At 32.5% G+C, this 21467-nt stretch overlaps 1 protein-coding gene across 5 annotated transcripts in view; it reads right to left on the bottom strand.

The window, feature by feature from the left end:
- GLS (glutaminase) overlaps window positions 1-21467 on the bottom strand; it is a 79503-nt gene that overhangs the window by 40647 nt on the left and 17389 nt on the right. For 3 of the 5 annotated variants that reach the window (XM_045806351.2, XM_045806352.2, XM_045806350.2), the window contains exons 4-9: window positions 17664-17793; window positions 16863-16942; window positions 14239-14402; window positions 8894-8952; window positions 997-1029; window positions 853-911 (exon numbers count right to left, since the gene is read on the bottom strand). In XM_045806351.2, coding sequence (XP_045662307.1) covers window positions 853-911; window positions 997-1029; window positions 8894-8952; window positions 14239-14402; window positions 16863-16942; window positions 17664-17793 — 525 coding nt within the window. Of the gene's footprint in view, window positions 1-852; window positions 912-996; window positions 1030-1820; window positions 1855-5785; window positions 5894-8893; window positions 8953-14238; window positions 14403-16862; window positions 16943-17663; window positions 17794-21467 lie in introns of those variants that run through there. The other 2 variants (XM_087862165.1, XM_087862164.1) reach the window with 2 other exon arrangements.

Raw genomic sequence — 21467 nt, 5'->3', positions numbered from 1 at the left:
AATTTCAAAATAAAAAATTGGGTGAAAGTCAAGTTAACCAGGCAGAAAAATTAAGAGAGGTAAGATGGGGCACCTGGCTGTCTCAGGCAGTTAAGCGTCCGGCTCTTAGTTTCTGCTCAGGTCATGATCTGACCCCAGCAGGGTCCTGGGATTGTGCCACGCAACAGGCTCCTCATTCAGCCCAGAGTCAGCTTGTCCCTCTCCCTCTGCTCCCCGCCCCCCACCCCAGCTCACACACGCTCTCTAGCTCTCTCAAAATAACAAATAAATAAAATCTAAAAAAAAAAAAAAAAAAAAAAAAAAAGAGAGAGAGAGAGGTAAAACATGTATTACAGGCAAAGAGAAAACTGAGTAACTGAATAAAAAGAAATCAGTAATTTAAAAAAAAATTTATTTGTTTGTCGGGGGGGAGGGGAGCACACAAGCAGGGGGAGTGGCAAGCAGAGGGAGAAGCAGTCTCCCTACTGAGCAAGGAGCCTGATGCGGGACCCAATCCTAGGACCTTGGGATCATGACCTGAGCTAAAGGCAGATGCTTAGCGACTGGCCACCCGGGCGTCCCTATCAGTAATTTAAAGAAAAGTTGGGTTCCCTTCTAACTCTGTAATTACCCACAAGAAGTTTATTAAAACTGTTCAAAGCATGTATTTATTCACTGAAATAAGCCCTAGCACCAACAAGAGAAAACAGATTAATTCTAAGTACACTGCGTATTATAATAAAGGGGGGGGAGAGGGAGGAAGGGAGCAGGGACAAGACGGTATTTAAAATAGACTTCTATAATCTAGTTATTTTTGTTAATTTAAAGAGGCCTGGCCTATTATAAAAAACTTAAGTCATAAATCAGACTCACGTTGCATTACTGAATCCAACATATTCATTGCCAGCCATCTTATTCAAAAACTGCATCACCTATAAACCAAAATTAGAAAGCATTAGTCAAAAAACAAATATATAACAAATACAGCATGAAAACTGAATTCCATATTACACTTACATAGTCAAATTTTTCAGCATTATTCACTCCTTGCTGCAAAGAAATGAGACATAAATATGTTAATACAGACATCACCCCACAGTTAAGTTTTAAGTGAATATAATATCAAAATTTCAAACTGCTATCATTATAATTAATATACTGTGCATTAGTACTTTTAAGACTAGGAAATACTCTAAAATAATTTAATATTTACATAAACTTTTTACATGTTCTTTTATTAACACCAATATGTTGAAAATGGATCTGAATTACAAAGGGAATGCTTTATTTTAAGTATATCTTTACCCAACCCAAAGTTACAGAATTTTAGTTACCCCAAGTCCCCTTATCTTTCGTGACAACACATAATATTCTAGAACATGTTATTTAATTTCATATTTTAAAAAAAACTTAAAATAAAGTTTCACCCTTAGAAAAGAATTGAGTATTTATAAATTATGGTTACCAATTAAGAACAATCTACTTATATTTTTAAAATAACCTTAAACCAGTATTAGAGTTAGAAAAATGAGTTATGTTGCAAAACTAACTAATCTTTTATAATTCTAGTATATGCAAACATTCTGAATACATTTTGCTAGTGTAAAGAAAGCTCTACCTTTAACATCTCACTTGTTTTAACAATACTTGAACTAAAAAAATATATATTCCATAGTCTCTAAAAAATTAGCTACATTTGAATTTAGCATTATGCCAATTCAGAGCATGGAAGATGTATTGTTTCATCACTTCTATTTCTGATATGTTAGCTACTGCAAATGTCAATAGGAAAAACCTATGTAACGTAGATCAGTTCAAGTAGCCAAATGGTTTCATTTTACCTCGGCGAAGTTTACAAATCAGTAAGATGTAGATCTGAAATCAAACGTATTAATTGGTGATGTGCACCCAACAGAAACAATACATCTCTAATTTTTAAAACAGGTTTAAAATAATTTGACAACTAAAAATTTAAGAACAAATTTCTTAACTTTACCCTCAAAACTTCCAAAACATTACACTTTAAAATTTTATTATGAGGGGGGAAACCTGTACCAGAGAATTATTTAACTGAATAAAGCCAGGTTCATTCTCCACTTTACAAGTGGACTAGGATGTGGCTGATAATCTGTGAAACCTTACAAATCAACTTATTTAAGAAAGGATGTCAATCACATATACAATCAGTAGCTGAAAAAGACACACTATTTCATCAAAATTAGGCATTAACAAAGCTTAAACAAGATAAGGATAATTTAGCTACAGCCATATTGTAATCACTATCTATGTATTTTTTCTAAAGTGCCTTTTGACATATTTTAAGTTTTCTTTCCTTATAATACACCAGAATTCAAAAAGTAGAAATGTAACTCCAAAGCTGTTCAATGAAAAATAATTAAAAGAAGAAATTACCAACTTCATTGAACTGTTGCAGTTGTCAAAATATTCCATAGATCCTAATGCTGTAAAATATGTAACAACATTTAAACCACAAAAACCTTTTTAATCTTTGAAAAAGCACAAAAAAAAAAAAAACAACTCTTTTGGAAAAGGATGTCAGCATTTGCATTGGGATGTTACATGGATAATTACCATTATACAATTAATCAATGTAAAATAGACAAGTTATACTGAACTTTCATTCTCTAACCTAAACTGTTGCCCTACAGGACAAATACAAATTTTCTTTATTTAGCTGTCATGTTTAATAAAAAGAAAAAAAAAAACCTTTCAACTCTAGACTATGGTCACATGCTTGGTCTACTCTGCAGGTTACTAAATTAAAGCACAATTGAGTTTTGCTTCTATGCTGCTTTTAAAAAACAACTGATATTTACCAATGTCAATCATTACATAACATTTTGGATAAGCTACTTGAAATGTCCTAGGCAGATTATATAAACAAGCAAAATAAAGTATCTCACTAATTTTTGTTGACCCAAGAAAGTCTCTCCCCAAAACTTCCCCATTTAAATGTAAAAGCACTTGATTAATGTTTGTTCTTACTTTCTACCCTGAAAATAATATTTAACTTAAGTCAATAAAATATATTTGCCCCTGTATCTCTTGGGAAGAATCCGTGTACCCCAGGGATATATGGGCTCTAATAATCAATACAAAATGTTATTTTAATTTCTAAAAAAATAACTGTATAAAGTTTATTTGCAAAGATGTGAGCAAAAAAGCACACATACACATACAAAATAAACTAGAGTAAATCCCCCAAAAGCAAAAATGTAAACTGTAAAAAAAAAGTCCATCATCATTATCTAATAGTAGGGTGCAGAGGGGTGAAGAGATGTTATGAAAATCAGAAGCCAGGAATGGGTACATGGGGGATAGTTACACTATCACGTTTATTTTGTATATGTTTGAAATTTTTCATAAAAAGTTAAAGAAAAAAAATGTTTGTTAATAATAATTTACAACTGTTACTTTAGAATAGTCTTTTCTCTTTGAAGTAGTAATTGATTTTTAATTAGTTCATGTATAGGTGGATATTTTCTACTGCTAGAATAAGGAAATTAAATCTCTTCCTATTTAAAATTTTTACACATGTATGAGTTGAGAAATCTTGCTGACAACAGAAGCAGATAGAAATAGAAAAGGTTTTGTTATAACAATACCACTCAGTTCTTTACGTATACAAGTCACACAGTAATCCATCCTTAAAAATTATACTTAATGCTCTTCTTACTAACAACTTGATTAGATCCTCTGTCCATTTTGTTGAAACCAAAGACCTAGAAACAACCTAGTAGAGAGAGGGCTGTTCCCACTCTTTACAATGATTCATATCCTCAATACCACTGATTCTAATATTTCAAAATATTCTCTTTTGTTGGTGCCCAACTGGTTTTTACAACCTGAAGCAGTGCACCATATAAAATTTGGGAAACATGAGAAGTGTGCCTTCTTATGAAAAATGGGGAGAAATCTGGACCAAAGGCAGACTAATTTTAAGAAAAACTGAGATTTGGAAACTGATAGTCTTAAAACTATTAATGTCCCTTTATCTCTTGGAAAAAAATTTCCCATAACCAGGGATATGTTTATCCCAGTTTTAAGTCACTGTACAAACATTATTAGGTATGTTATTTTAATTTTAGAAAAAGTTACAGTGATACATAGTAAGTACAGTAGGAAAACTTAAAAAAATAAATTGGAAAAAATATTTGCCAAATCCATTCACCAAACTTAATTTTATAGTTTTTTGGGGGGGGGGGGAGCGTGTGTGAAAAAGTGTAAAGGAAGGGGACAGGACCCATGGGCAGAATGAGCTGCACTGTGATTGTTGTATACATTTAAGTTGTGGGGGAGTGGAGATAAAGGAAGTTTCTAGAGGGATTTTCGTATGTTAAAGAAGACTTACAGGATGCCGGAGATTAAATTACTTTTAAAAAGCAAACCATGTTTTGTTTGAAAAGGGTATTAATCAGATCTAGAGACTAGATAAGTATACAAATTAACTTCTCTGTAAACATACCTACACTAAGTTAAAAAATTTCCATTTAATTGAAGAAAACTTTATGAATGAAAATGTGATAAACAGGTACAGAGTTTTAAACACTGACTATTAAAAGAATTAATATAACTATGTTGGAGTGTTTTATTGCCTGTTTTTACAACATACTCTTGAACTCAATTATGTATTATACATTAAAACACAGGTGAAAATATTACTGTTAACAGGGACATAAGCTAATAAATTTAATATAAAAATGATTCATTTAAAGTCCATGCATTAATCAGTTATTTTATAAGTAAATCACTTGATTCCATTCATAAAGTATGGAGGTGTAAAGCCAATTGAAAATTAGAGATCACTGAGGAAAGAGGCATAAAAAAGGCAAAAAGAAGTAACTGAAAATGATTTTATAAAATACTCTTAGTTTAACCTTGCCACAGAAAATGCTTTAAAGCTAAATAATACTTGGAGGACTTAAAATAGATATTACAGGTAAAAAATAATGTTCTAAACCTAGTATTATTTAGATTAGCCCTAAACACAAAGAGAAAAGTTCTGTTGGCAATAAATTATCCGCCTTTCATTAAAAAACCTCCAACAATTCAACTGATATAAACATGGAGTGAATAAAACAATAATACAATAAAAATCCCAAATCCAAAGCATCATTCAGTGCTCCCCAGAGCCACAAACCACCTTAAAATTGTGGCTCACAGGCACATCCAACAGGTTGCTGCTAACATAACCAAACTGGGCACTACATACATACTAGTTTCATCTTATTTTCATGGAGTATGACTGACTTGTCTTTTAAAAAGAAAAAAAATCTGATCTTTTAAATTTAAAAATACTTCTGATTAAAAAAAAAAATCGGGCTTCTTCAAATGACAAAAACTGGAAAATACCACTACAATAAAGAGAGACATAAACACAGAAGACAATGTAACTTACTCTTTACCTTTAAAATAAAAAAGCAAAAGTATGGCAATTATCTTGAAATATGTAGTCCTCATTTTCCCACCCTAACCCTCAAATTATCCAAAGATCTTAACTTTTAAACTAAAACTAGGTGAAGTTTTTACCACTGCAAAGAAAAATATTACATACATATACCGCTATCCCAGAGTTAACAGTGCTCCTTTCAAATTTATTTTTACTCTTCCTTTTAAATCAAGCAATCATATTATCATCATCAGATAAAACAAACTGCATCAAAAAGTATTCCTTTAAACTTAGTATTTACCACAATGAAAAAGAAAGGATATTAATTTTATAGTTTTTTAAATTGTGTGCACTTTAAGTACAAAATGACATTTGGTTTTTTTTGAAGGTATTTACCTATATAAGCTTTGTTTAAAATTTTAAATATTGGAGTTTTCCTATAAGTTTAGTAGTTAAGAATTTATGCAACAGGTTCCTTCTGTCCAAATCCTCCTTTTTTCCACAATCTGCTAATCCTTTTGAACATTTGCTCTGCCTCTTCCCCCATTTCCTGAGGACCATCTCCAATCCTACAAGGAAAAAATATCAATACTACAAAATTAAGAAATAAAGAGTCTTACTAAAGACTCTACTTAATTTTGGGGGCAGGGTGGGAGAAGACTAACATGAGGAGAATGTTTTAATAGCACCAAATAAAGCTGAAGTTTGAAAGAAAAAATAGCTTTAAGGTTATCAACTAAAAGAGCTAAAAAACAAAATTCATATCTAGTAGCCATGGTAAAATATCCACGCTTTGGGTACTCAAATGCAAGCTCCTTGAGAAAAGGGTTAGTTCCTTACAGATAGCAGGTACTGACTAACGTCCAAAGAATGATCACATCACACCCACTAAAAATTAGATGTGACTTTAAAGCCAATAAATTGTTATCTTTTGTACAAGTTAAAATTAAGAAAATAAAATTTCTGCATTTGGGACAATATAACCATGCTAGGTAAGGACAAAGATGTCATCAAGAGAAACAGCAAACACCTACATTTTATATGGCAGAGTGAATTCTAATGAAGAGCAAACAAATCAGATAGCTCAAGCCCGACTCTACTGCTGTCAGTCCCTATCTAGTCTCAGTTTCCTCGCTGCATCTATATAATGTAAGAAGGCTGGACTTGAAGACCCTTCCAGCTATGGTTTTGCTACCTCAATTTCAATTACCAATTCATAAATATGTGATCATAAAATCTTCACAGATCACATACAGATTTTTAGAGGAGTTCTGAATTCTTTAAAAAAAAAACACAACAGTCTAAAGGAAGTATTACATTCTGGGGCAGTAGTTTTACAGAGGGAGATGACGCTTACCCCTCCGAGACTTAGATGAACTTCATTAAAGAAAAAGAAACTTGTGAAACACTTCTAAAAACAAAACAAAAATTGCAAGAAAGTGACCTTAAATATGAACTGTACCCCAAAGCCTCATTTTCAACTTTGCCAGTAAATTTAAAATGTTTATATATTTAAAATCACTGATCAAATTTATAAATACAAGATGACTCGGTTAAGTTCTTGCACTGTTGGACACTGAACCACACTTATGTTGTGTATATGTGTTTTTTTCACTGTTTCATACTAATGGGGCTCAATGTGACTTTTATGGCTCATGACTGAACATGAGAAGTGAAACTGATGAAGTGATGGTGTGATATGACCAGACATGCATTTCTCACATGCAGCATTTCAGCATAGTATATGAAACCCATGAATCATTAAACAAAAGATGTTTAATTGCATGCAGTTAAGGAAGGCGTCTTCTAATCATTTACATATGCCCTTTCCTGAAAATACTATTGGTGTGCTATGTTACTCTTTCTTCAATATAAGAGTTCTTCAACTTGGATTCACAGATCAGCTTCAAAGGGTGTCTGTAAACTCCTTAAAGTTTATATAAAATCATTGTATGTGAACATTTTTCTGGGAAGACCCAAAAAAGGTTTGGAACCATTCTAGTGGTTTTCTCATCAAGCACTAATACATAGGTTGTATTATTTTAACTTTCCTTACCTCTAATTTGGTACTTGTTCAAATCTAAACAATTATTAATGAGATTTTTCTCTCATCGCAGTGCTTACTGAATTTCACTGTAAGGACCCATTTATACTGTGTCCACCCATTTATACTGTGTCCACCTCACACTACAAGGTAAGCAAGCTACTTGAATGGAGAACTGTGCCTAACACGGATTTGTATTGTAATTTTCTACAATAAACCAATATTCTTTCACCTCAACCTGACAACTTTTATCTTAGGTAAAACAGTCATGAATAGCTAGATGTTTTAATGGGCAAAATAAAAACTTCCATTGTCTATTAAAATTAGTTACATTAAAGAATAACACTTGGCTATAATACCTACCTCACTAGAGTTACAAGGATTAAGTGGGCCAATGCTTACAAAGTATATGCCCTAAAATAACAACTAAACATATATAATTCTTATGATAATAGTCTTCTATTTTAAAGGCTTTTCTCATGAACATGAAAAATTCATGAAAAAGGATTTCTAGTATACAAATTAGGTAAATTTTTATTAATTGGGCCAAAGGCATAATTTATATCCAAACATTCTTTGTGTAACCAGGGTATCCCATCCTCACTAATGCATCTACAAAGCCATGTAGCTATGTTTTTTATGCTTGGAAAAGATAAGCACAGATTTACTGAAGAAAGTATATAAATGTTCCAAACATAAATAAAATTTATTTGACTATAAATGAAATTTATAATTAGAAATTAAAAATCTAAACAGTATCACACACTCAAATCATTTTCAAATACTTATTCCAAACAACATTAGAGCTTCCAATTATTAAGGCAAACCAGACACTAAAACAATCAAAACATACAATGTAAAACAAAGCATAAGAAAAATAATATAACTTAATAATTGGAATAAGTCTTACTTATTTTAGCTATGATAGTAAGCAAAACAAATGAAAGAAGTTCAAATGAAAATCGTGAATGTAGCTCCTGAGAGTAGAAGGGACTTGAGAATATTCAAGGGTTAAACGTACTTTGTCTTAACACAAAGTACCAGAACATTTGTTCCTACATATGCTGATGACAAACAGTTAACAGTAAAATGCTTTTAACAGTGTTTACATCTGTTCATTTTTGAAGAGCCAAAAGGAAAGGGAAGAAAAAAATATCAAAACTTTAGGAAGAAAAACCTCTGTGCCTATTGTTCAGCAGAGACTTCTTTTTGAATTTTTGCCAGATCTTCAGGTCAAGAGTAACTGAGTAACTCTTACAATGAGTCATCTGTTTTTAAATTCGTCCTTGAAATTACATTATTTATTTTTAAATAAATAAGAATTTTAGCTTTATACCAGAAGATTAATTTTTTTAACACCAAAGCTTTTCATAATTCTACGTAAATAATCCAAGATTCATCTTTATGCCTTAGTTATTTTTAAAAACTTACTAGGTTAAAAGGAATTGTCAACATTTTACCTTTATTAATGAAGTCACGACAATTGCTCCAGCATTTACCATAGGATTATGTGGCTTATCTGTAAAATATAAAAACGAGAGCATTATTTCAAATACTTGATATCATTTTCCATGATGTATAGGTATTTCCCGTGAACATATATCTATTTTCTTTATATAAGATATTGTTACAGTTCTTTCTTTGGAGGGGGAAGAGAGTGTGAAATAATACATTTAAGTCATTTATTTATCAAACCAATAATATACTTCTATAATAATTATATGGGAAGAGAAAGATTCATGTATTGAAAGACAGTAAATAGTAGTATAAAAATACATTGAAATTTTCTAACTCTACTATTTACTAGCTATTTGACCTTGGGCAAGTAACTGAACTTGACTGTGCCTCAATTTTCCCACTGTATATTGGGAGTAATAAAAAGCACAACACCTCCATGAGTCATAATGCTTGAATGAATTAAAACACACAACATGCTTAAATGTACATGGCACACCCTTATGCACTCAAATAATATTACTATTAAAAAATAAGCTTGAAAAAAGCACATCTAGTATGAAACCACTCATGCTTTTTAAAGTGCTTTATTTTGGGGGCACCTGGGTGGCTCAGTCGGTTAAGCGTCTGCCTTGGGCTCAGGTCATGATCATGGGGTCCTGGGATCAAGCCCTACCTCGCTCCCTGCTCAGCAGGAAGTCTGCTTCTTCTCCCTCTGCCTACCCTTGCTCTGCCTGCTTGTGCTCTGTCAAATAAGTAAAATCTTAAAAAAAAAAAAAGTGCTTTGTTTTTGTTTTTATGAATATACACATATATATACAGAAAAAGAAAACACAAACACTATAAAGGGATATACCTATGATAAAAGTGCTACAGAGGATTTAAATTATATTCTGTATTCTTTGTATATTTTCTGACAATAAAGATGTATTTATTTGAAAAACAATACAGAAATCAAGCTGTGCTAAATTAGTTTATATTTGTATTTGTGTAGATGTTTATGCATCTGCCCTTTCATGGTTTTTTTTTTTTTTTAAGATTTTATTTATTTATTCGACAGAGATAGAGACAGCCAGCGAGAGAGGGAACACAAGCAGGGGGAGTGGGAGAGGAAGAAGAAGGCTCATAGCGGAGGAGCCTGATGTGGGACTCGATCCCATAACGCCAGGATCACGCCCTGAGCCGAAGGCAGACGCTTAACCGCTGTGCCACCCAGGCGCCCCCCTTTCACGGTTTTTTGACATTATCATGTTTAGGCTCTAGGGCCTTTAGGAGGCAGCTAATGTGTATATTCCAAATGGTACCACAAAATGTGTGCATTTAATATTTTCTAAATCATAAATATTCTGCAAATACCACATCAGCTGCATTCAAGATCTTTCAAAGAACAAGAAAGCATTTTATGGCATGACAGTGCAATTTTCAGATGTAAGCAACTGCTCTCTCTGCCTTTGGCTCAAAAGCCAGACACCTCAATGTTTGGAAATAGACCAGATATTATAACACCAGCATTACTGCAGTCTAACACCTCGGTCTAAAAACTATGACTGTAAAATCTACTTGCTTCCTGCTCCACTGTACGTAGGAAGGGAGGATTGAAAAGTTCCATTTAGAATTCTTAATTAAAAAATACTCATGACAGCAGAAATAACACTTAAGCTAATTAATAAAAGATACCATCTGAAGTAATGACATACATTAGCTTGGTATAATGACAAAATGAACATGGGCAACATCTGAAATTTATGGGTACTTTTAACTAGAATGCACAAAACTGTTTAATTTTAGCATGTATTTATTCTTTCCAAAGGAACAAAACATGAAGAAAGTTCTTCCATATTATACTAGCAAAAGCTTCTCAAACCTTCCAAAGATGTGGTTCATAACTGAAGCTAAGTCAAAGTTAATAATGCATACACTAAAGAACTAAAAACATTAATTTCAGAGTAATATATTTATATTTTAAGTATTATACTGGAATTTTAAAGGGCTATATAAAAAAGTATATTCTATATAGAGTTTAATCCTGCAGTACCCATTTACCCAACCACCCAAACTTTGCTCTTTCTATATACAATTCAGTCGTTTTCCTCATGTAAATTAATTCAATGCCTGTCTTTCTCAAATCCTTCACAATATAAACCAACATACATATTTTGGCTTCTGTCAATTACACACTTGTAAGATAAGAGTTTGTATTTCTTCTCCATGTATTAGATACACATAATTGTTTCCCATATCCTTTAGTATTAGCTAGATAAGTTACTCGAAGAACCAAGATCCATTTACCCTCCACACCTGTTAACAATAGAGGGGAAGAAGGCTATGTAAGTATTTGTTAATTAATCTAATTTCTACTGTAAGGTAGAAAAAGACTGCACTAGAAGACGGTTGTTTCCAAAATTGATATCTCCATCAAATAACTTATTTCCTCATCTATAATTACAGAAAGTGTCAGGCCAACTCTCCACCACAGGATTAAAATGTTTTTATGCTGTAAAAGCACTGTAAAACTACCGACATTAAAAGAGCACTGTAATTTATTTATCTATTATATTCATATTAATCTTAACTTACCACAGTCTTATAAAGGTAGGAGAATATATATTTATTTTTTTAAATTTTGTAATGCTAGATGCACAGACACATGCACATACACAAAGCGTATAGTTTCACCGTAAGTCTACCCTTGAAGTTTTAAATATGAAGAAGACCTATAAATTGTTTTTATCTGGGGCTAGTTTAAAACCAAAACTTTAGAGCACAGAATCTATGCAGAACTTGGGAAGGAGTGGTACAGTGAGGCTTTCATTTTCCCATTACTCCTAAGCTCCCAGTATTAGCTCAGGTGGGGGGACTGGTTTGGAAAAAGTCAAAGAATATCAAGGTAAAACCTCTTGTTGAACTTCATATTTCAGTTATCATAAACCAGTGCTAAATTCTGAGTTCTTATGATTTTTTTCTTATAGACTACTGTGTCAGTAAAATATAATTTCTACAGAGCAAAAAAAATGTATTACTTGTAATGTTAAGTTCATTTACTCCATGCCCATTTTATTTTTGTTTCTCAAATATTTCTTCACATTTGAATTCCTGTATTCATTTCTATTTTTTAAATACCTCTCTCATAATCAATCACAATTCACCAGAACCATCTAGATTACTCCATTTTGACTTACATAGGAAAATATTAATTTTTCTTGTAAAATGTTCAATTTTGATAGAAAATATTATTTCCATATTAAATCTGGATATCAATGGGTTTAATAAATAAGGTCCTTCTGCATATGATGTCCTTGTTGAAATTGTTAGTTTATGAAAATGTCCATAAAATCAAATGCAGCTTCAGGACAGAAAGATTATGGTAAAATATGTAAGAAAATACAATTGCTCTCAAAACAGAGAAGCACAAGAAAATACCATTTTTTTTTTAAGATTTATTTATTTATTTTAGAGAAAAAGAGAGAGCGTAGTGGGGGGGTGCAGAGGGACAAGCAGAGAGAGAATCTCAAACAGATTCCCTGGTGAGCTTGGAGCCCCAAGAGGGGCTCAATCCAGGACCCTGAGAGCATGACTTGAACCAAAATTGAGTCGGACGCTTAACTGACTGAGCCACACCCAGGTGCCCCAAGAAAACACCATTCTTATAACTTCATTAAAAAAAATAAAACAATAATAAGTATAAGGCACATTTCATTTTTTTGTTTAGATTATTTATTTATTTGACAGAGAGAGAGAGACAGCCAGTGAGAGGGTTCGGAACACAGCAGGGGAGTGGGAGAGGAAGAAGCAGGCTCCCAGCAGAGGAGCCTGATGTGGGGCTCGATCCCAGAACCCTGGGATCACACCCTGAGCCGAAGGCAGACGCTTAACGACTGAGCCACCCAGGCGCCCCAACATTTCATTTTTTATCCAGCACAAACAAAAAATGCAAAAGTATATTTCTCACAACCATTATTGCAACCACTAAATACCTTCACTCTTTCTTTGATTCTATTTTAACTCATCACAAAATGAGGAACATAGCATATGTCGGAAAGACTGAAATATAGAAACCAATACATTGGTTGATGTTTATTTAAAGATTTTATTTATTTGACAGAGAGAGATAGCAAGAGAAGGAACACAAGCAAGGGGAGAGTGAGAGGGAGAAGCAGGCTTCCCACTGAGTAGGGAGCCCGATGTGGGGCTCGATCCCAGGACCCTGGGATCATGACCTGAGCCTAAAGCAGACGCTTAACGGCTGAGCCACCCAGGCACCCCTAGGTTGATGTTTGGATTTAAATCCTCTATCAGAAAACAAACAAACGAAAAAACACTTCTATCAGGGGTGCCTCAGTGGCTCAGTTGGTTAAGCATCTGCCTTTAGCTCAGATCATGATCTCAGGTCCTAGGATGGAGTGCTGCATTGGGCTCCCTGCTTAGCGGGGAGAGTCTGCTTCTCCCTCTACCTCTGCCCCTCCCCCTGCCCCAGCTCATGTTCTCCCTCTCTCTCTCAGTAAACAAAATCTTCAAAAATAAATAAATAAATAAAATAAAACCTCTATCAGATCGAAAGTACTACTTTTGTCCTCCCCCTTTGCTTTTGAATTCCTATTAAGTAGTAAGACTTGTTTATTATTCAACAATTTAATGCAAGATGTTTCTTTCAAATATTAAAGGTTATGAAAGAGAAAAAGCAAAAATATTCATTATTTCAACCACAGCCACCATAAAAACTTGTTATCCTGGAGTTTTCAAATATATATAAAATACAAAAGTAGAAAGAATAAACACCCATGTGGCCATCTAAGTTAGCCTCGATAATTACTAGCATACAGTAATAATCACACCCAGCACTCCCAGCTATACTCACTGAATTATTTTACAGCAAATCCCAGACACTGTGAGATTTTACTACAAGATATTCTCCTATACGTGGTTAGGAAGTGAAATGAAAATCTTATTCCCTGCCCCATCTTATTCCATTTTCCAATGGTATGAGAGGCCTAAAAAATGATATTTTTAAAGTAGGTGATTAAACAAACTATGTCTATTGTTTAACAGAAATTCCATGAGAAATGAAAAAAAAGTATGAATGTTTTTAATTTTCTTCAAAAAAATTAAAAAATACTTCTTTGATTGTTCAGAGAGAGAGAGAGAGCACAAGCAGGGGAAGTGATAGGCAGAGGGAGAAGCAGGCTCCCCGCTGAGCAAGGAGCCTGATGTGGGACTCGAGCCCAGGGCCCCAGAATCATGACCTGAGCTGAAGGCAGATGCTCAACCGACTGAGCCACTGAGGTGTCCCAATTTCTTAGATTTAAATAGAAAAATGACATATCTCTTTTTCTAACTTTTATGTAATTCTTACCATCTTCATTTAAAAACAGTTTGTTGAATCTTAATCCACTTGGCTCTTTCCCAACATATCGATGCACATATTCTGTTCCAAGATCATTAACAGCAATGGCATATTTCAAAGGTTTTACACAGGACTGAAGACAAAATGGAACTTTGGTATCTCCAATAGAATGCCTATTTAAAAGCAGATTTAAAAAATAATTAAAATCAACTGGAAAAAATGTCTGAATAATTGGAGTTATTTTTACATGTTAATTCTAATTTACAAAAGTTCTCCCATAATCCAACCACAGGTTTACTTGGATATTAAAGAATAAATGTTAAGTTTTAAGAAGAATACTACGAAAAAGACAAAAACTTAAAAGTACACAGGTAATAATATGATTCAGAATTAGATAATAAATAAGTAATGTAATAATTTTCCTCTCAGGCCCAGAGGGTATGGCCCTCTTTACTCCCACCTGTATTCAAGCATATAAATTGAACTAGCCCTTTTAGTCACCACTTTTTCACTCGTAGGTTTAATCATGGCTACACCATGGTGGTTAGTTTTTAAATAGAGCTCAGTTTGGATTCAATACCATTCTCTGAGAACTTGTCTATAAATGCCTCATCCTGTGAACCTTATCTACTCATAATTCCAACCCTGTTAAAATAAACAGCACCCAGTTTTATAAACTGTATTAGAGCTGGCATTAATGGCATCATTATTACCACGTATCTAAACAACAGAACAAAAAGAAAGCCTCATATGTTTCCAAACTGGGATGTACATGAAGTACAAAATAGGTTTAAAAATGGAAAAACTGTCACTGACCCTATTATAATGTAAGCTTCACAAGGGCAGAGATCTTTATTTTACTCACCAGTATCCCAGGTGCCCCAACACAGACCAGTCACTCATTCATTCAGAGTGAAACTCATTCATAGTGAAACTGGGTACTATTAATAACCACCCCTGGGCAAAATGGGGTTAAAGGAGACATCAAAGGGCAAAGAAACATCAGAGGGCCAGCCACCTTACTTCCAAGTATATTATGGAATATAAATACATATGTATAGATAGCAAAAGTATATAATATTCTTCCTACCATGTTTATGAATAATTTCTAATTCAGACTATAACTTCAACTTGACAATCATTGACAAGAGCCTATCTTATTACCTTTGGATTTAAAAATACATATGTTCTATTCCAAGATCAACTTGTAAAATTTTCTAGATAAGACAACTAACCTAAAAGAATCATCTCCACACACAGAGAATGTTTAAGAGAAAAATCATATAATGCAAGCCTTGCATTATAATCATTTCCTCCAAATACAAAATCAGGGCTATCACTCCATACTAGAATTTGGTCCATAAGAATAAAGCCATGTCTTTTTATGTATTTGTGTCCTTTTATAGCACCCAACATTTAATTCAACACACAATTAATGGTTAGTACATTTTACAGGCCCAGATGAGAACAAAAGCCTGTCATACTGGAGAGAACAACAAACTAGAAGTTAAGAGACCCAGGTATTTGTTTTACCTCTGCCAGTATTAGATGAATTTTGGGCCTCAGATACCTTAAGAAAGAATGGGCTAAGCGATATGTCTTTTTAATGTAAATATTTGAGGAAGATAATTGGTAAAAAAATAAAAAGATCACTTAGAAGGTATTTAAGACTGAAAATTATAAAACTAAATGATTTGTAGTTTTAACAAAATGTAGGATAAAATTAATCACTGATATAAATTCATAAAGCTGTATACACTTAGGAGTTGTACACCTTATTTATGTAAGTTACATTTCAATTTAAAATGTAAAAAACAAAAGGAACACAAAGATTATAACTCTGAGCTAAGCCTTCAAATGAATAAAAAAATTGATTTTTCTTTCTTGGCATAATTTTTCTGACTTGACAAAACCAAATTATAACATGATAATAAATCCTTATAACTCACTTACAGTATAATAAAAAGTCATTCTTGAAAAAATATTCCAGAACTTTATCAATTTTTCAAGTGCCTCGCATAATTCATTGATTTTAAAAGCAAATCATTCTCTTTGAAGTGCCTTCACATCATTATCCTTTTTATAATTCTGCTAGAATGTCATTTGTCAATGGCTCTGCCTACAGCATGAACGCTTCCCAAAGATCACTTTCATGAACTTATGAGATCCTGAGTTTGCAAATGACTTTTCACTTTGCAAATGACAGATGGAAATAGACTATTATCATACTGTACTGTTTTAACTATTACACCGCTCAGATCAGGGGCATGAGCAACAAAGACAGTGAGAGGCTGTTAATGTTAAACTAAGAAATGGGAACCGATTTTATTAGTGGTCAGTTCATTAGTGAATAATTTCATGTTTTGACAAGTCTGCTTTTCCTAAGAAAACTGTAATTGCAGGTACTTGAAAAATAAATACTCAAATAACAAGACTAAAACTGAATGAGATGAAGTGCCTCATAAAGTTTCGTATAAGACTATTTCAGTTGAGTTTTTAAAAATTAAATTAAAATCTAAACTTATTTTCCTTCCTGAATTCCATCACAGAAGATGCTCCTCCCCCCCTCATGTTCACTGTTATAGAAAATTGAAAGCTTAAAGTTGGTTTTCATGAATTTGAAATAAACTCACCTCTGTCCATCTACTGTACACACAGACACACCCCACAAATCAGGACTGAACTTGGCTAGCTGAGGAATATAATCTGCAACCTATACAAAATATTGGGAAAAAAATTAACAGAATATAAGCAAATAATATTTCTTCTACCAAAAAATTTATCTTACTTTAGCTTCCACTGATGAAGAGTTATTTTATTGCACTCAATGGCTTTGTGGTCTATCTTTTATAATAATAGTCATAAAAACTAAGGGCTGAAGAGACTTGAGGATTGCAGGTAAGATCTAACTGACTTCTCTCCGCCTCCCTCATCCCATGTTTTCCAATGCATTCTCAATTCCTAGAAAAGCATAGTCTAAAAGAGGAACTAAGACTTGATTTTTTTAAAAGGTAAAGAAATAGAATTCTTTAATCAAAGTCACAATAGCAGGGTTTCATTATCTAAAAACTTTCAATACAGAGAAAAAATAAAATAGCCTTTGGTAATTTATTTAGAGAATTTTTAAAATTTAATGTTAGAGGATATCACATTTACAGAAATTCTTAATAAAGTTACTCTTTTATTAAAGAGTTAAAAGCCATTTCCATCACCTGAAAATCAAAAAGAATTCTTAAACTTAAGATTTCTTTGCAGCCTACATAACAAAATTGAATATTTAAAATATTTTAAAAGCATTTACTCCAGTAGCTCCACTTAGCTTAAATTTCTTAACTAGCAAAGCACAAGAAAACTCCATAACTTGAATTTCTATACCTTAACTTGAACTGAATTAAGTGACTGGTTTAGGAAAATATTCACATCAAAAATGTTACCTTTCCTCCAGACTGCTTTTTAGCACTTTCAAATAACTCATCAATGTGAGAGGTAAAAGACATAAAGTCAGGAATGACAAACTTTCTTCTAAAGGCTTGTGTCAACAAAACAATATTGCTCTGAACGCATCTGTGGAATGTGAGAAAAAAATTAATTTACTGGGTGCCTTTCAAATATTAGTACTTGGTAATAACAATATTAATTAGGAGAATATTTAAACAATAGAGAAATTCATCATTCTATACAACAAACTAAAATCTACAAATTATACTTTCTATATTATTTTCTTTCCTTCAAGCAGTTTTTCATGCAGTTGCTTGTAAGCTGTTGAACAAGTTAAAGAAATAAATTAGATTGCCTAAAAATCGTGTCAAAGATTAAAACAGCAGAGCATTCCACCAGGTTAAATATCAAGACCATCTAAAGACAAGTTTCTTAAGCCCACCAGGGTTAAACATTCAGCATGTCATTTGGTTAACAAAAATTGGACTTTAATATGTCATAGTTGAGATCCTGTTTATTGATCCATTAAGTAACTTCAGACATATATCCCTTAGTTCCTAAATAATTATTAGTAGTATTTCACAAAAAAACTAAACTTTTTCTATTTTTAACATATTTTTGTTAAATTACAGTTTGAAAAATCTGTATTTCCAAGCTAATGAATGGAGATAAATCAACTTTAGTCAGATTAGAATAAAATACTTATTAAAATGCTTATAACAATAATGTATAATTTTAAATAACATTATATATAAAGTAGTATAGTAATTAACTTCACATTATATGAGTCACCAAGTATGTGAAATCACATTATTCTATTCACTATAAGATATGTAATACATTATAGAATAAAAAGGTCTTATTGTTAAAAACTATTTTAAAAGATATGGTAAACCATGTGGATGGGAGAGCATGAAATTTAATGATTTGAAGCAATATTTTGCTTTGTTCTAAAAAGGACTTAAGCCAGAAAATCGATATATTAATGTAACCTTAGAGAAGAACTTTTTTAAAAGGTTACAGTGAACCATCTTCTAAGCTCGTGTTCTTAAGAGTCTCAGTACTTAGCAAGAGAAAGTCAAGCCACTAACTATGGGAAGTTACGTAACTGGATTCCTCACAGGTAAATGATGTGATACTATACTAGCTTCTTTGGAAAGAAAAAAAAAACATCCAACTTGGCATTTTTTTATAAAAAGTAAGTTTCAAATACTATTCATCTGTTCAATCATGAAAACATCAACATTTTAAGAAAGATAATTTCCTTACTTTACAGATAAGAAAACTGTACCTGCAAGCAACTAACTTGCATTAATTATAAATAAATGAAGAACTAGACACTCAGTATTTCTTTAGTTCTTATATCTCAGTATTTTAATTAAAACTGTTCTAAATGAAACATCAAATTAAAATTAAAAGTCAGATTTTAACTTTTAACTATGAATAAAAAATTCAGAGAATATACTCACTTGGTCAGTATAAAATTAAAATACTGATTTAGAATAACAGAGGTTATATTTCCAAGGATAAAGATGTGCCCCAATTACAACATGAAAAAATTATAGTCCTAATTTCCATTATTAACCAACAGACATAGAAATAATTGACATCCCAGAGATGGCAGATATTTACTTCAATAAACTTTGATAAATTGTTTTCTCATAGTTTCAATGTTAATCTAAAAATTATTGTGTGCCACTGATTTAATATTTAATGTTTTAAATAGCAATTCAATTTGCACATATGAGAGTTGTAAGAAATATATACTAAAGAACACATTTCTCAACAGGAAAAAGTTAAGACAATTTCTGATCTTAAATCACTGTATCTGTATCAAACCTAAATCCTAATTTTTCAAAAAGTTATACATGAAAAAATATGAGGACTGCCAAACAAACTTAAATTATTAACCTACTACTAACTATTTAACTATTTAAAATCAATCAGCACTTTTAAAAGGAAGCTTTATAATTAACAAAACTGTACAGTCAGTAAAACTGGTTTGTTGTTGCCTTCCCCTCTATCAAGCTGTGGTAACTGACTTCGCTGGTGAGTTACTGCGGCTAACGCAAGCAATCTTGCCAAAAAAGTGTCTACTGCACACTGATGAAACTTACAGGTAGTAGATGTTTTCGTTGGGAGTTATTTGAATATAGATATCATGAATGGAACTAGAAAATTAGAAGTGCCATATAAAAATGAATTCTGAAAAGGAAGGGCTCACACTTTTCAGCAAGTCACATCTTTCTCATGCTTTTAGTTTGCTCATCTGCAAACTGGGAATAATAATCTTTCTTTTTAAATGTTTATGATTAACAACTATAACGCACATGTTTTAGAAACTATCTCACAATTTTTCATCAGTAAAATAACATAATGGATATGAATTTTTTTTTAAATCAATATACAAATGCAAAGACTACCATTCATTTTCCTCTAAAACAGAAAAGACCAAAAAATCATGATCACACATAAAAATAGTTCTAATACCTGTATGGTTAAAAATGCATAAATAAATAAGGCATTCCTTTTCAACACAATTTTCCACTTCTGTCAGTTTAAAGGATTATTAGCATTAAAAACAATTAATTATCTAGATGGGTACAGGCAGTCTCCAACTTTCAAATATAGATTATGCTCCAAACAGTATGCTTAGAACTCACTTTCCCTTAAAAAAAAAAAAAAAACGTGCGGCGCCTGAGTGGCACAGCAGTTAAGCATCTGCCTTCGGCGCAGGGCGTGATCCCGGCGTTATGGGATCGAGCCCCACATCAGGCTCTTCCGCTAGGAGTCTGCTTCTTCCTCTCCCACTCCCCCTGCTTGTGTTCCCTCTCTCGCTGGCTGTCTCTATCTCTGTCGAATAAATAAATAAAAAATCTTAAAAAAAAAATCGTATGTGATATTTGTTTCTCAGATTACTTCAAAGGCTAAATATATTAACCAACAACGTTCTTTAGGTAAAATTATCAACACACTGACTTCAACCAAACCTATCCACCTTTATAAATTATTACTCTGAGAAAATGAATTCCACTGTAACATCTCCTTCCCACCTGCATGGAGAGGAGATAGTTTACTTAAGGCAACACTAAACTAGAAAACTTATTTTGAAAAAAAAAAAAAAAGAAAGAATCTCTCTGGAGCAATCACCTTTCTAGGTGACCTCAAAAGGTTAATAGAGGTTTTGAATTACTTCATTCTAGAGATGAAAACAGAAATCATCATGCCTACGGACGGAGACTTTTCTTCCATGGACTGCTCATATAAAACACTAAGCATTTGTCAAGTTGGGAACTGCCTATATTACAATCATCAATTTTTTAAAAAAATTGGATTAGTGTTTAAAATACGATAATTGCTATTCTTTTATATAATTATAGGCAGAAAATTATATGAAATTTATGTTTCCTGGCATCATAATCAGTACATTTAAGTTACTTTTAATTTCATATTTAAACACAGTTACATGTTTATAAAGCACAACAAAATTTTAAACAGTACTAAAAAGGTATAAAATACTGCTTTCATTTAAAATTCCAAAGCAATTCCTCATACCTATTATCAACAGATCTACCTACCATCTCTTTGACAACTTCATTCTCAGATACACCAAAATAGCTCTTCACAAGGCACCATAATCAAGAGTACTTTGCTCAAACAGTTCATGAACACTAAAAATAATCCTTATTGCAAAGGCACAGCTAACAAGAAATTATTTACTCCCCTCCACAAAGAAACATATCTTGAAGATTCAAAATTCCTAGCACCAATTCTAACATGAAACTAAAATCTATACTTTA

The sequence above is a fragment of the Ursus americanus genome, chromosome 1 (genome assembly GCF_024610735.1).
Source record: "Ursus americanus isolate L20-20 chromosome 1, mUrsAme1.1.p, whole genome shotgun sequence".
Taxonomy (NCBI): Eukaryota; Metazoa; Chordata; class Mammalia; order Carnivora; family Ursidae; genus Ursus; species Ursus americanus.
Note: the sequence above shows the minus strand (reverse complement) of the source record. Positions and strands in the feature narration are given on the sequence as shown.